This window comes from Hypanus sabinus, chromosome 4 (assembly GCF_030144855.1).
Source record: "Hypanus sabinus isolate sHypSab1 chromosome 4, sHypSab1.hap1, whole genome shotgun sequence".
NCBI classification, from domain to species: domain Eukaryota; kingdom Metazoa; phylum Chordata; class Chondrichthyes; order Myliobatiformes; family Dasyatidae; genus Hypanus; species Hypanus sabinus.
This window is the reverse complement of record NC_082709.1, coordinates 152,000,439-152,015,472: the sequence shown is the minus strand read 5'-3', so window position 1 is coordinate 152,015,472 and position 15,034 is coordinate 152,000,439. Positions and strand designations below refer to the sequence as shown.

At 37.6% G+C, this 15,034-nt stretch overlaps 1 protein-coding gene and 1 long non-coding RNA gene across 4 annotated transcripts in view; one reads left to right on the top strand and one right to left on the bottom strand.

Annotated features, from left to right (window-relative positions):
• hgd (homogentisate 1,2-dioxygenase) overlaps window positions 1-13,164 on the top strand; it is a 47,057-nt gene extending 33,893 nt beyond the window's left edge. Inside the window, exons 8-15 of one of the 3 annotated variants that reach the window (XM_059968443.1) lie at window positions 838-917; window positions 2,198-2,297; window positions 4,122-4,246; window positions 4,944-5,048; window positions 5,773-5,899; window positions 9,511-9,692; window positions 10,687-10,847; window positions 12,565-13,164. In XM_059968443.1, the coding sequence (XP_059824426.1) occupies window positions 838-917; window positions 2,198-2,297; window positions 4,122-4,246; window positions 4,944-5,048; window positions 5,773-5,899; window positions 9,511-9,692; window positions 10,687-10,830 (863 nt within the window). In that variant the 3' untranslated portion in view covers window positions 10,831-10,847; window positions 12,565-13,164. The remainder of the gene's footprint in view (window positions 1-837; window positions 918-2,197; window positions 2,298-4,121; window positions 4,247-4,943; window positions 5,049-5,772; window positions 5,900-9,510; window positions 9,693-10,686; window positions 10,848-12,564) is intronic. The other 2 variants (XM_059968441.1, XM_059968442.1) reach the window with 2 other exon arrangements.
• LOC132393342 (uncharacterized) lies at window positions 444-4,114 on the bottom strand. Its single transcript, XR_009511843.1, has 2 exons — window positions 2,933-4,114; window positions 444-700 (listed from the first exon to the last, which is right to left on the bottom strand). It is a non-coding gene; the product is annotated as an uncharacterized LOC132393342 (long non-coding RNA).
• Window positions 13,165-15,034: the final 1,870 nt, after the last annotated feature.

Below are 15,034 nucleotides of genomic sequence, written 5' to 3'. Positions count from 1 at the left end.
TTCAAAACAAATATGGATTTCATAAATCAGAACCTTCAGTTATTGGAGTGATAGAGCCAGCACTGAAGTTTAGAGGCAGTTATCCATATCCTTTGTTTAAAAAAATGTGTAGTATTTTAGAACCTCCTACTTTGCTTTAATTTTAATCTGATGGTTTGATCAAAATGTCTGCTTAGCCAATAAATTGGGAGAATATTTACCAAAGAAATATGGAACTATGAAGAACAAAACTAGATAATAAGGTAACCTCCGCTCTCATTCTTTTAAACTATGTCAGCTGAGGGCACCACAGATATAACTAAGAGTATTTACCTTCAGGATTTAATTATTACCATTTTGTTATTTTGGTTCAGAAGGTGGTATGTCACAAACTTCAACAATAATACAATACTGTAGCGGTGTGCTACACGCAGCGCTGAACTAACGACACGGAGTCAGTAAACTGCAGTTAAAGAAGATTTTATTCGAACTTCGCGGCTTCGCTTTAAAGCCTCCCTGATCCCGCCCTCCCTGGGCACGGATGCTGTAGGAGGCACGTATTCACAGTCCTGCACGAGCTTTTCCCTTTGTTAGTGAAGCAGACCTGGCGCCATTTTGGGACTGGCCTTTATGCCGGCATGCTGGCTATTTGTGAGCTGGTTCGACTGCGCTAGGAAGTGGGTCGCCACAATGCTTTTGTTAGAATATTCCAATATCATCTCTTAAAGAGAAAGCACAATGATGACTAAACTTAAAAAGAGGAAAAATTAGAAGCATATTCACTTACCAACACTGATTTGAGAAAACATTGTTTACATGTTTGTTTTAAGATTTTGGACTTTTTAAATTATCTTGCAGTGCCCCAAAAAGGGAACCTCCTGATCACCACAGAATTTGGCAAAATGCTGGTGGAACCCAATGAGATTTGTGTCATTCAGGTAAACAAGAGGAAAAATCATTTGTTTAAAATATCAATTTTGCTTAAATACAGGCCTCTAAATCAATGAATTATTAATTTTTGTTACTTAATTGGTTTTGATATTAATTCCTGTTCAAAGTGACATACTATTTATGTATTAGAAGGGAAATATTTATTGCAAACAGAACTCAAATTTTAATCTGTCTGGCTGTGCTGAAATGTCATGTGACAATCTATTCTTGCATCCTTTACCATTTTCACAGATTTTTATTATTATTATTATTGTCACATGTACTGAAATGCAGTGAAAACTTTGTCCTGCATGTTATTAATACAGATCAAATTATTTCACATTGTATTCTGGTAGAACAAGGTAAGACATTAACAATGCATTATAAAGTATAACAGCTACAAGGAAAGTGCAGGTAAACTATAAGATGCAAGATCATAACAAGAAAGATTGTGAGGTTAAGAGTCCATTTTGTCATACTACACAATCATTTAGTCTTGTAACAATGAGGCAGAAACAGATGTTACATGTTTTCAGGCTTTTGTACCTTCTGCCTAATGAAGGAGGGTAGATAAGAGAATGTCTGAAGTGGGTGTGGTTGATTACACTGGATGCTTTTTTGAAGCATCAAAGACTATAAGACATAGGAGCAGAATTAGGCCATTCAGCCCATTGGGTCTGCTCTGCCCTTCCATCATGGCTGATTTATTATGCCACTCAACATCATTCTTCTGTAACCATTGTTGTCCTGATTAATCGAGAAACTGTCAACTCCCAGTTTAAATATACCTAGTGACTTGGCCTCAACAGCCGTCTGTGTTGTGCTGAGTTATATCCATTTTTCTATGTAGTTTCTTGCAGTCGTGTGCAGAACAGTTGCCATTCCAAGCTGTGATGCATCCAGATAGGATGCTTTTTATGGTGTATCATTAAAATTGGTAATGGTTGATGGGAAATGCTAAATTTCTTTGGTCTCCTGAGGATGTAAAGGCTTTAGTGAGTTTTCTCGGCCACATATCTACACAGTAGGAGCGGGACAGACTATTGGTGATGTTCACTCCTAGGAACTTGAAGCTTTCAACCATCTCAAACTCAGCACTGTTGACATAGACAAGAGCATGTACACTGGCCTTCTTCCTAAAGTCAATGACCAGCTCTTTTATTGTTGATGTTGAGGGAAAGGTTTTCCTATGGAAAATATTAACCTGTGAATTTTAAGAAAAACCATTTGATATCTGCATGAAATTCCTATACATCTGGAATATAATTTTGATTTTTTGTTTTTGCAGCAAGGCATGCACTTCAGTGTGGAGGTCTCTGAAGAAACCAGAGGTTACGTTCTGGAAATCTTTGGAGCACATTTTGAGTTACCTGATCTTGGCCCTATTGGTAAAGATTGTAGTGTGCAAAATATTTAGTTTCAGGCTTCAGTGTAAATTACTTTATGTGACATTGTGTTATGTATGTAAGAGGTAACAGAGGGTTAATAAAATTCTGATAATCCAACACTCAGGACAGAGTGATGCTGGACATCAGATTATCTGGACTATATTACAGAATAAGTATTCCTATTAATACATCAACATGATTTGAATTTGCTCATTTTTATATGTTACTCGGTGTCAAAAGGTATTTTCTAGTGAAGCCAATGGATTGAATGGGAACTTGTGAAACAGGGCCACAGCAGGTTAAAGGGGAGCACAGAAACTGGGGTACTGGAAGTGCAGGAACCAGTGTCCTAGTGGATTTAGAGTGAGTCAGGTGCTGAACTGACAACATTTCCAAATAGTTGGAGAGTGAATTTTACAGTATAAATGGAATATTAATCAGCATGGTTTCATCTGGAATTTAACTATTTCATTGATAGTTTTGTAAAATTGATTTTAGATCAATATCTGCACCTTAATCATGCAGTTTCTATATTGGCGGAAATCACATTTTTAGTTGCAAATCTTCTAAAAGATGATTTTCCTCTGCAATTTCACTTACTGGGGCCTGGGTTTGCACTTGCACTTTTCACTCACCCGGACTTCAGTCCCTGTGCAACTGTTCCCGTTCCTGCACACCCTTTCAACTTAACTGCTTCACTGGAATATCTGTTGTCATATTGTGTAACATCCTGAAAAGTGGTAAAATATTAGAGAAATATTAAAAGAAATAGCATTTAATAGTCTAGAAAATCTGTCAGTGCATCACCTCCACAATCCTAATCATGCTAGATTATCAGAACATTATTATATTAGTAATTCAGAGCAAACTACTGCAGATGGTGGAAGTCTAAAACCAAAGCAAAAATTGCTGGACCATCCAGTAGCCAAAGCAGCATTAGTGAAGAGGGAGACAAAATTGATGTTTCATGTCAATGACCTTTCATCAGAACTGGGTCATTGATTTAAATGAAGGGAGGGGTGGAGAGGACAATGGAATTGTCTGTGAGAGAGTGAAGAACAAAGTCATTGAGAACACAAATACTTTTAAAAACTGGCACAGTAGTTGGAGACGTTAAGAAAACAATTTGAAACAGAAAGCAAACTACATCTATGTTGTGGAGGGGAAATGTAGAGAGAGAGTGAAAATTAGAGAGTCAGAGAGAGGGATGGACAGTGATAGATCAGAAAATGTTGCTTAGCAGTACTATATACTGTATGTCCTCTGCATAGTATAGCCTGTCTTTTTTATTTTTCTGCAGCTGCTTCTTGTGGCATTAGTGTTTGGAATATTCAAGTTCTCTTGGTCCTAATATTTACTCCCCCTACCATTTGTGTATGCTAATTATAATACCATTTAAAAAAGCAGCATTTTGTATATTGCAACAATTCTCAGTAGTTGTTTGATAGTACCTTTCAAACCTGTAATCCTTCCCACATTTAGGTTCCCACATTCAGTGACATATAATCCTCATTAGGAAATGTATTCTTATTCACCTTCAAAAAAAGGTCAAAATCTTTGAATTCTACCTACCAGTACAGTGATATGACTTGCACCATAACAACTACAGTTCAAAATGGTGGCTTACCTTCTTACCTTTCCAAATGTACTTAGTGCAACAAATTATTTTTTTTTAATTCTCAAATGACTGAAAGTTTTCCACTTTGGCCAGCTGAAATAAAGAACATTTAAACTGTTTAAGCTATTTAATAATTAGAAGTGATTTATCATTCTTTGTCAAAGAACCTTGTTTATACTCTCAAAGAGTTTGACTTGCTTTACCAGGAGCCAATGGCCTCGCCAATCCCAGGGATTTCAAAGTTCCCGTTGCATGGTATGAAAACCGACAAGTTCCAGCAGGCTTTACTGTCATCAACAAATTTCAGGGGAAGCTTTTTGCTGCCCTGCAGGTAATCAGTGTCAAATACTTGGTGCATAAACAGCAAAATTATCCTAAGATTTTAGTATTCAGGTTCATTAATGGGTAACAAATGTGAAGCAGGAGTTTTGTCCTGTGCAATGACAATTCAAAAAGACCAAAGACTTTAGTTCAGTTATTGATCTATATTGAATTCATTAACATGTGCTGAGAAAATTATGGGATGCTACAATAATTCATAGCATCCTTGAAATTGAGTATTTGTCTGGGGTTCTTGCTTCTCGTGACACATTCAGTAACGTAAGCTGAAAAACTAAGTTTTGTGAAACACTTTGGATGGATAGCCAAACCTACCTTATTGAATTCTTTAATGAACTTCTTATTTAGTTCAACCCTCAACTATGTGAGGTTTCAATAAGCCGAGTTTATATTACCTCTCCTTATGATTTAATTTTAAGGCCTATTACAGTGAATCTATGCTATAACTCTCACCTGTCTGCATCCAAGGTATTCCAACTTGACTTTGATTAAAATTCAGTGCAGTTTAGGCATAACATCTACATTCCAATGCTCTCAAGATGAAAGCAGACATAACTTGACTACTTGCACTTCATCTGTACTCACAAATGCATTTATCATAAGGCTAGGTTTTCTAGAAGTTTAGAAATGGCCATTTGATCTTAGCCATAATTCTTCAGATTTTAATATTCATTACCATTTTTTTTCAGAATCTCTCTCCATTTAATGTTGTGGCCTGGCATGGAAACTATACACCTTACAAGTACAATCTGAATAACTTCATGGTCATTAATTGTGTTGCATTTGATCATGCAGTAAGTAATTTTCCTGGTGAATCATCTTTTTTTGAGTAATGTATATCAAGCACAAATATTATTTGGACATTCAAACATCTTGCAGTGAAAAATTTTCCAATAGTAAAGTTCATGGCTTGTTCTGTATTCCAAGATGGGACTTTCACTGGATGGTTTTGCCATTTGAGATTTGGGTTTTAACGGTGGTAAGAAAGGAAGGGTTCTGCTTCACACCACAGTGTTCAGCTTAGTATGTTGATCAGTTGATGGCATCTATTGAGATTATCGTAGCTGATTTATACAGAATAGATGAAGTATAAGAGATTTTTAAGAGGTAAAAGATATTCAAAGCATCACAAAAATATCACTGAATATTTGGAGGAATTTGAAACTTCAGGAAGCATTTGCAAAATAGTTAAATATTTTTACATTCTGTTACTTGAAGTTCATTGAAGTTCCCAACATGGGGAAACAAAATGATTCTGTTGAAGTAACAGATGCTTTATCTTGCAGTTTTGTCTTGTATAAATGCAGAAATTGGTGCTACAGAATGAGTCAAATATCAAAGAAGTTAATTTGAAAGTTCATTTTTTGCTTTAAAAAAAATCAAAATAGCCCAATCAAATTTTGAATTTCTTATTTCAAAGACTCCTGTGCAAGGTAACCAAATCGAGACAAGTTGACACCATGTTGAAACATTTCCAACATGGATCGGCAGCCTAATAAAAACCACATGTCTTTTCAGGATCCTTCAATTTTCACAGTGCTGACTGCTAAATCAACTCGCCCAGGTGTGGCTATTGCGGATTTTGTGATCTTTCCACCACGTTGGGGAGTAGCTAACCACACATTCAGGCCTCCTTACTACCATCGTAAGTTACAGCAAATCTCATTTGTGGCTTATCTATGTTTTTTATTAACACAATACAAAATGAAAAAAATTGGGAAAATAGCATAAGAAACAAAATCGCAGGCTATCTGAATGCATGTAACTTTTGCAATATGGTAGATAAATTGATGAAATAAATGAGTATCCAATGTTAGCTGTTAATGAGATGTGTCTGCAAGGTGACCAAGGCTGAGGACTATATATTGCTGGGTATTTCACATTTCAGAGACATGGGCAGAAAGGGAGAGAATATGGAGTACCCCGATAATAAAGGATGAGATCAATGCATAGTGATGGTGAGAAATAATTGTACCTCAGAAAATAAAGCTGTAGAATCAGTTTGGATGGAGATAATAAAATGCAAGAGAAATAGACAATGATTGGAGATAAAAATGCACCTGATAACAGTAGCTAGAGTTGAAATCAAGAAATAATGGGGTGGGGGGTTAATGTTCAAGGAAGATGCTGTGGTAACTATGGATGACATTGTCATACACATTGAACAAATCAAATTGGAAAAGTGGTTTTGAGGGCAAGTTTACTAGATGTATTTGGATAGTTATTTTTAGAAGCACGTGGAAACAGCCATGAAGAGGCTATTTCAGATCTGGTCACTGTAATGTGCAGGTAAATAATAATCTCATTGAAAAATATCCTCTGGAGAAGAATGATTTCATATTCAGTTTGAGTGTAAGAAATTTCTTCAGAAATTGGAGGATTACATTTAATTGAAGACAATTACAAAGATATAACCGTATAACAATTGCAGCACTGAAACAGGCCATCTTGACCCTTCTAGTCTGTGCCGAACGCTTACTCCCACCTAGTCCCACTGACCCACACTCAGCCCATAACCCTCCATTCCTTTCCTGTCCATATACCTATCCAATTTTTTTTTTAAACGACAAAATTGAACCTGCCTCTGCCACTTCTACCGGAAGCTCGTTCCACATAGCTACCACTCTCTGAGTAAAGAAGTTCCTTCTGGTGTTACCCCTAAATTTTTGCCCCTTAACTCTCAACTCATGTCCTCTTGTTTGAATCTCCCCCACTCTCAATGGAAAAAGCCTATCTACGTCAACTTTATCTATCCCCCTCATAATTTTAAATACCTCTAACAAGTCTCCCCTCAACCTTCTATGCTCCAAAGAATAAAGACCTAAATTGTTCAACCTTTCTCTGTAACTTAGGTGCTGAAACCCAGGTAACATTCTAGTAAATCTCCTCTGTACTCTCTCTATTTTGTTGGCCAGAATTGTACACAATACTCCAAATTTGGCCTCACCAATGTCTTGTACAATTTTAGCATTGCATCCCAATTCCTATACTCTGATTGATAAAGGCCAGCATACCAAAAGCTCTCTTCACCACCCTATTCACATGAGATTCCACCTTCAGGGAACTATTAACCATTATTCCTAGACCACTCTGTTCTAATGCATTCTTCAATGCCCTACCATTTACCACATATGTCCTATTTTGATTAGTCCTACCAAAATGTAGCAACTCACACTTATCAGCATTAAACTTCATCTGCCATCTTTCAGCCCACTCTTCTAACTGGCCTGAATCTCTCTGCAAGCTTTGAAAACCTACTTCATTATCCACAACGCCACCTACCTTAATATCATCTGCTTACTTACTAATCCAATTTACCACCCCATCATCCAGATCATTAGTGTATATGACAAACAACATTGGACCCAGTACAGATCCCTAAGGCACACCACTAGTCACTGGCCTCCAACCTGATAAACAGTTATCCACCACTACTCTCTGGCATCTCCCATCCAGCCACTGTTGAATCCATTTTACTACTTCAATATTAATAGCTAAAGATTGAACCTTCCTAACTAACCTTACGTGTGGAACCTTGTCAAGTCAGAGTTAATGAAGGCAGAGTTGGCTGACAGGAAAAAGGTAAGACAGCAGATAAATAATGGCAAATATTTACTGAAGATATATTTGAGAAATAGATTCCATAGAGGATGATTCAATCATGACCAACCAAAGAGCTCAAAGCTGGTATCAAATTCTGAAAGAAAAGGCATACATTGTTGCAAAGATTACTAGTAGACTAAAAAAATTGGGGGAAAATAGGACCCAGTTAAGAATAACTAATTACAAACAAGTGATGGGATAGAATCTAGGTTATGTGAGTAAGCTTCTTTATGTGTATAAGGAGGTTCACCACGTTGATTTGTGGGATGAGGGAATTGTCGATGAGGGAAGCCTATATAGATTGGCCCTATATTTATAGGACTTACGAAGAATAAAATGTGATTTATTAAAATACAAGATTCTGAAAGAATACTTCCTCTTATGGAGGAGATCAGAACACATGGCTTCAGAATAAGGGATTATCTATTTGAAATGATGAGCAGCAACGTATTCTCTGAATTATGAGTCTTTGAGAACCATGGCCAATATCAGATCAGCTATCATTTTCTTGAAACCTAAAGACTGTATGGCCTACTCCTATTATTTATGTTATTTTATTTAGTCTTTGTAAATATTAATAAGTCCTTAGGCTAGTGGTTATTGGCCAAAATGAAAACTGGGATGTACACTATGAAGTTGTGTGATTATTTTTTAAAATAACCATGCACTTAAGTTTCATTTTAGTTCAGTGAACCAATATTTAAGAAGCTTTGGGATCATGGAATTAGATACTCATAACATGCTGTACAATTGTATGACCTACAATTCTATGAAAGACATTCATGTCCAGAAAGTCTTCTGTGTAAAATAAATCCTTCCAACATTCCCTAGTGCTTTCTAAAGATAATTTGTAATACAGGATACTTGTTAACAATTAAGTAGGTTGATGAGATTCTTTACCATCTTAAAATAAATCAATCTTATCAATTATAACCTTTTATTTCTGGCATCATACAATTGAATCTCTTTTGTATCCTTTACCCGGCTCTAATGCCCAATTTAATATCATTAGATAAACTGCATCCAGGAGCCCGTCAAAGATTTGGTGTGTACCTGGCATAATTTTGTAATCATCTACTTCATATGAGGGCATTCATGTCAGAATGGGAAAAGCAATCTCTGAGCTTGGGTTTGAAGATCCTTGATCAGTAGTAGGGTAGTACACAGCCTGAGTAATGGTGCAACACGTCTACTGTATTTAAATCACAGATTGTTTCCCTGAATATTGAAGGATATTTTTCAGTATTATTCAAGATCCCTATGGAACATTAAGAGTAGGTTTTGGGTACTGGATACTCAGAAAATGTAAATAGACTGATTTTCCAATACGTACTGTATATCATTCGATAAGAATTGCATTGGAGGATGTTGCCATCTGTCATAATGACTGTCATGGGAAGTTCTATGCACAGCATCTTTATGATGGATTTTAAAACATCATAGTTGACTTATCCATGTGCATTTCACAAATTCTCAACAGCTGAATTTTAAATTTTATAAAAAGGGAAGTGTTGACAAGAGTGGCAATTATACTCCCTTATCTATTGTTTTCTTACACCAAAAAACATTTTGTTCTGATGGTTATGAGGCAAAGAAAATGCAGAATTGTTTGCAGAAGTATGGATTTTAACACTTGGTTTCTTTCCTGCCCAGGCAACTGTATGAGTGAATTTATGGGACTGATTAAGGGTCATTATGAAGCAAAGGAGCAGGGCTTCCTGCCTGGCGGAGCAAGTCTGCATAGCATTATGACTCCGCATGGGCCAGATGCTGAATGCTTTGAAAAAGCAAGCAAGACAGAACTCAAACCAGAACGAGTAGCTGATGGGACAATGGTAAGTTACAGAAGGACTCTGCTGGATCCAACTGTTTAATTCTTTGACTGTTTGATTAATATATCATAGTCCAGAATACCTTCTAAACAAATAGTATTCCTAAGTTTCATGATCAGAGTACAACAACACAGAAATGGGCCTTCAGCCCATGGAGAACTGTTATTCTGCCTAGCCCCATTGACTAGGCCATGAGACATTTTTAGAAAACTCTTACTCATTTTTCAGATGTAGCCCCTGGTAAGCCCCAGGCTCGCTCAGCTCGCTTCTGTCTATGGGCAGCAGCCTTCAGCCCTGCCAAACTGGGTAATCAGCTTGTGTAGATGCTGTGTGATGTCCCCACCATGTCAAATAACAGACAATACACCATATGCGGTTAAATGCTTGCACTTTATAGATCTTACTGGAACTATGTACTTAATAGAGATACAATATAAAAGGAAAAGTAAAAGGCATCAAACTTATCAAAGTTCAACCACCATGCACAACCGTTGGAGCTCGGTTAACGAAGTCTTCTTGCCACCATTCGATCCCCTCCGACCTCCTCGACCTGCCGCCTGGGGCCAACAACAGTGGTCGACCAGACCTCCACACAAATCTGTCCTCGTCTCCTCTCCTCGCTGAAGACCCTGGGCCTCGGACTCTCGCTCGGGGTCCGTTCCATTGCCCAGCTTACAGCATCGCGTCTCCTCTCTATCCCCATTATGCCTTCTCCCCAAACCACGTGAAACAATCGCTTACAGATCCACAAGAAAGAATAACATGTATCCCAATTGGTTAACAGATGAATACAATTCTCGTTATCAGTAATTATAACCCAAACAAGCTGTGAGAGAGAAGCACTTTCTCTGCAGTTACCATAACAAAGAAGCCATTTTATTAGCCTGAGCAGTAACATAAAAGAAGAAACCCCTTACACAATTCATTGATCTCAGCCCAAGATTACTTTCACTGTTAAAGTTATTAAGTTTCTTTTACTTTCTATTTATTTGGACAGGCATTTATGTTTGAGAGCTCTTTCAACATGAGTGTCACCAAATGGGGTCTGGAGACCTGCAACTGCTTGGACAAAAGCTATTCAGACTGTTGGAAGCCTCTGAAAAATAACTTCAATATCAAATGGAAGCTAAGTGACAAGTGAAACACTAACACAAAAGGGTGAGATAAACCGTAAACTTATTGTGTGGAATCTGTTTAAATGTTATGATGGGGGATCTACAGCATACCACATGCTTAAAGCCAGCAGAGGATAGAAGGGAGAAAAATGGGGTAAGCAGAGATTTCAGCCAGACTGGTCTCTACTACTAACTTCATTCCCTAACCACTGATAGACTCTCCCTTTTCCTAGCAGAAATTAAAACCAGGCCCAATCTGGATACAGATGTCTGATTACAGTTCATCTAAGCCCTGACTCAAATACATGCTGAATGGATCATCTCTATCCTGAATAACCTGACATTTCACCTTCTATAGCAGAAATCCTTGCCTGAATAGTGTTAATTCTGAATTATGTTTAGTCTTCTGTTATGTACCCTTGCCCATCATCAACATATTTGATATGAAATTTAAAGCAAACTGAAGACAAGGAAAAGTCATCATCAGTTGAACTGCATTAAAATACATGTTAGAATGGTAAAATCCTTTGCCCCTTGTTTAGGGAGTTCACTCAAAGCTAAGTGGGTGCATGTCAAAAAAAAACACGCATGCCCTATTTAACACAGCCCGATTGGATTTAACAGCCAACCTCTGCAACTCCTCCCCTCTCTGCAAACCTTGTCCCAGAGTCAGCCACACAACTCTAAATCTTCCATGTACAGAGCCAAGCAATGATTAAGCTGAAGGCAGGACAAAAGGCATATGAGTAGAATTAGGCCATTCGGCCCATCAAGTCTACTCCACCATTTGATCATAGTTGATCAGTCTTCTTGGGGTCAGGAATGACAAGCTGTCTTAACTCCAAGATTTCAGTTTGTCTGAGAGTGCAAAGAAACATACAAGTACTAAGTGAACTAAATGAAGAACTGAGAAACGATGCTAAGAGGTGAATGAATGTGAAGACAAAGGGACAAAAATGGCCAAGATGACACCTCTGAAAACTCCATCATGTCTATAGATAAGAAATTCCTTAGATAGAGAGTAAACTAGTATAGGCTACACTATTAAAACAAATGTATCACTTGGGTAATGTGCTAATACGTAGCCAATGAAAAAAGGGGTAAAGTGATAGATCACCCATTTTAATTCCATTTCCCATTCTGACATGTCAGTCCATGGCCGCCTCTACTGCCACGAGGCCACAGTGAGATTGGAGGAACAACACCTTACATTCCATCTGGGTAGCTTCCAACCTGATGGCATGAACTTCGATTCCTGAGCTTCCAGTAATTGCTCCTCCACTGCCTCCCCCCAACACCACCATTTCTGTGGACCTGACCCTCAGGCAGCCTTAATGATGTTTTGACAGCTTGTTCTAACAGAGAGGCTTTTTCAACTTTCAAAGTATGTTTTATTTCACATTTTCAATTGTGGAAGAAACCAAGAGAAGTTGTATTTTTTTTAAGAGGTTGCCAGCCCTATGAAAATAAATGAAGCTATGCTAGATATACCAGCAATGACTCATTTGAAGCTGAAAATCTGACTTCCAGTGGATTTAGTCCTTCCACGCTGCAGAACCCAGGCATGGAGGGTAAGAATGGGTTGACTTGTGGGATAATTTTCTGATGACATGTCAGCGAAAACCAAGTACGATCCTGTTCAGCTGCTCTCACATGGTTACCACACTCAAGAGTTTTTCTTTATTTGTGCCAGAGTAATAGCTTTATTTATAATTCCATTATAATTATTTATAATAAATCTTACTTGATATGTTTTCCAGATTCAGATCAGTCTGTGGCTACTGAGGGAAAAATTTCACCTGACTGACAGATCATTAGTTACCACTGAAATAATTACTGATGCAAACATATGTAAGCATGTAGAAATCATAAGTGTTGAATCAAATAAAGTTAAATGACTTGTATTTACTCACACTTAACTATTTGAAACACTATTTTTGAAGAGTTTATTGCAAAAATAAGATGTATTGATACTTTCCACAAACGTGTCTAATTTCTGTAATAGTGCACCGTTGGTTACCTATAACTTGAAATGTGCCCATTTAAGCATACTGAATACCAGTTTGCCCATCTTTGTGATGAGGAAAAAAAATCCCAGAGTTGTAACATTTGCACTGTTAAAACCAATTAAGGTCAACAAAGTTGGAAATGTTTCAAGACAGAATATTAAAAGGGATTAATACTGAGAAATACTGCAGAACAAATAACAGTAAAAGGAACAACTGAATTTGTGACTTCTCCATGATATGAATCTTCTTTACCTATGTAACCAGCAAATGTTTCAAGCCTTGTGAAATAGGAAAAAAAGTCAGAAATAATAAACACAATTACTTTTAACATAAAATATGAATAAACTGACCAGAAATTACTTGCACGTTATTATATTAAATTTGAACTATTGCAAATAATGGAAATCACAACTAATGTACATCTTGTTTCAGGAAACCTGGAACAAAATAAAAATCAACTTTGAAAATGCTGATATAAGTAAAAACAAGAGAATTGAATGAAAATCAGGAAACAAGACAATAGAGCAATATCATTCCATCTGTATATGTTCATCCATATTCACTGTAATAGTGGAGTGTAACACACCAAAAATTGGTAGTAACTGAAGTCTTCCACTTGTCTTCACTGCAGGTGTTTAGTGGTTGAGTCTTCTTCTCTAAGCAATAGTTCTGCTTATTGGCACTATGCTCTGATTCACTTGTGATTAATTCACAGTGTATTTTCATCCAAGCTCACTGCTGCCTCTAGGCTCTGTTCTTTTTATGTTCTGCCATTAAACATCACCTATAGACACACATGCTAACACCTCACTTTATTACAAACAGAAGGCAACTAAAAAAAGACAACTAAAAAAAGACATTTAAAAAGGTAAAAATAGAATATGAAAGTAAGTTAGCCAATAATGTTAAAGGGGATACCGGAGGTTTCTTTAGATACATAAAGTGTAAAAAAGAGACGAGAGTAGATATCAGATCACTGGAAAATGGTGCTGGAAGTAGTAATGGGGAAAAGGAAATGGCAGGTGAACTGAATGAGTATTTTGCATCAGTCTTCACTGTAGAAGATACTAGCAATATGATAGAAGGTCCAGATGTCAGGGGTCATGAAGTGTATGAAGTTCATGTATTTATATTTAATGCAGAGGTTGATAGAGATTCTTGATTGTCAGGGCATGAAGGGATGTGGGGAGAAGGAAGAAGATTGAGGCTGAGAGGAAAAATGGATCAGCCTTCATGAAATGGCAGAGCAGACTCGATAGGCCTAATTCTGTTTCTATGACATGGTCTTACTTCCATATCCACTTACTTTGATATTGCCTCTATACTGTCTAGCTATCTTTTATGGTATACAGTGTCTCACTGTCCAACAATGATATCAGCTTCAAAAATCTTAATGTATTAGCAATTGGCAACACGATTTGCCATCAGGTACACTCTGTATTATTGAGAACTCAAGGATAAGTTTAAATTTCAGTGGCAAAGACCTTTTCAGGCAATTAACTAAATACAAGCTTTTTCCCCATAATAAACTGAACCGTTCATACTGAGTTTTCTGTCTTTTACTACATTGGTGACATTCTCCACCTCAATTTTAATAGGCTTTTAGATGAGAAGCTAATCTACCTAAGCCAATGGAATTTATTTTTGAGGTTTCTGTATGGTAGATAGAAAAATGTTTATGCAATTCCCAGGATTTCTGAAAGCCCATGCAGATTAAGCAAAAGGAGATTAGCAAAAAAATAGAACAACACAGAATTGGATGCTGCAGAGAGTGAACAAAGTTAAGAGTTGCTGATAAATAAATAGGCACATAAGAACTCAACATTTTGTTCCTGCGTTCACTGACATGATCTGATCCATAGATGCTGCACCATTTCCTTGGAAGGAAATCAAATACTGTAGCGGTGTGCTACACGCAGCGCTGCAATAACAATACAGAGTCGGTGAGCTGCAGTTGCAAAAAGAGATTTATTCAAACTTCGCGGCCTCGCTTTAAAGCCATCCTGATCCCGCCCTCCCAGGGCAGGAATGCTGTAGGGGGCGCGTATTCACAGTCCCATACTGCGCGCGGGCTTTTCCCCTTGCTGGTGAAGCAGGCTTGGCGCCCTTTTTGTGACCGGCCTCAATGCTGGCGCGTGCTGCTTTGTGAGCCGGTTCAAGTGCGCTGGGAAGTGGGTCGCCACATAACCCCCCCACCCCAGAACTGTCGATACACCCCCCA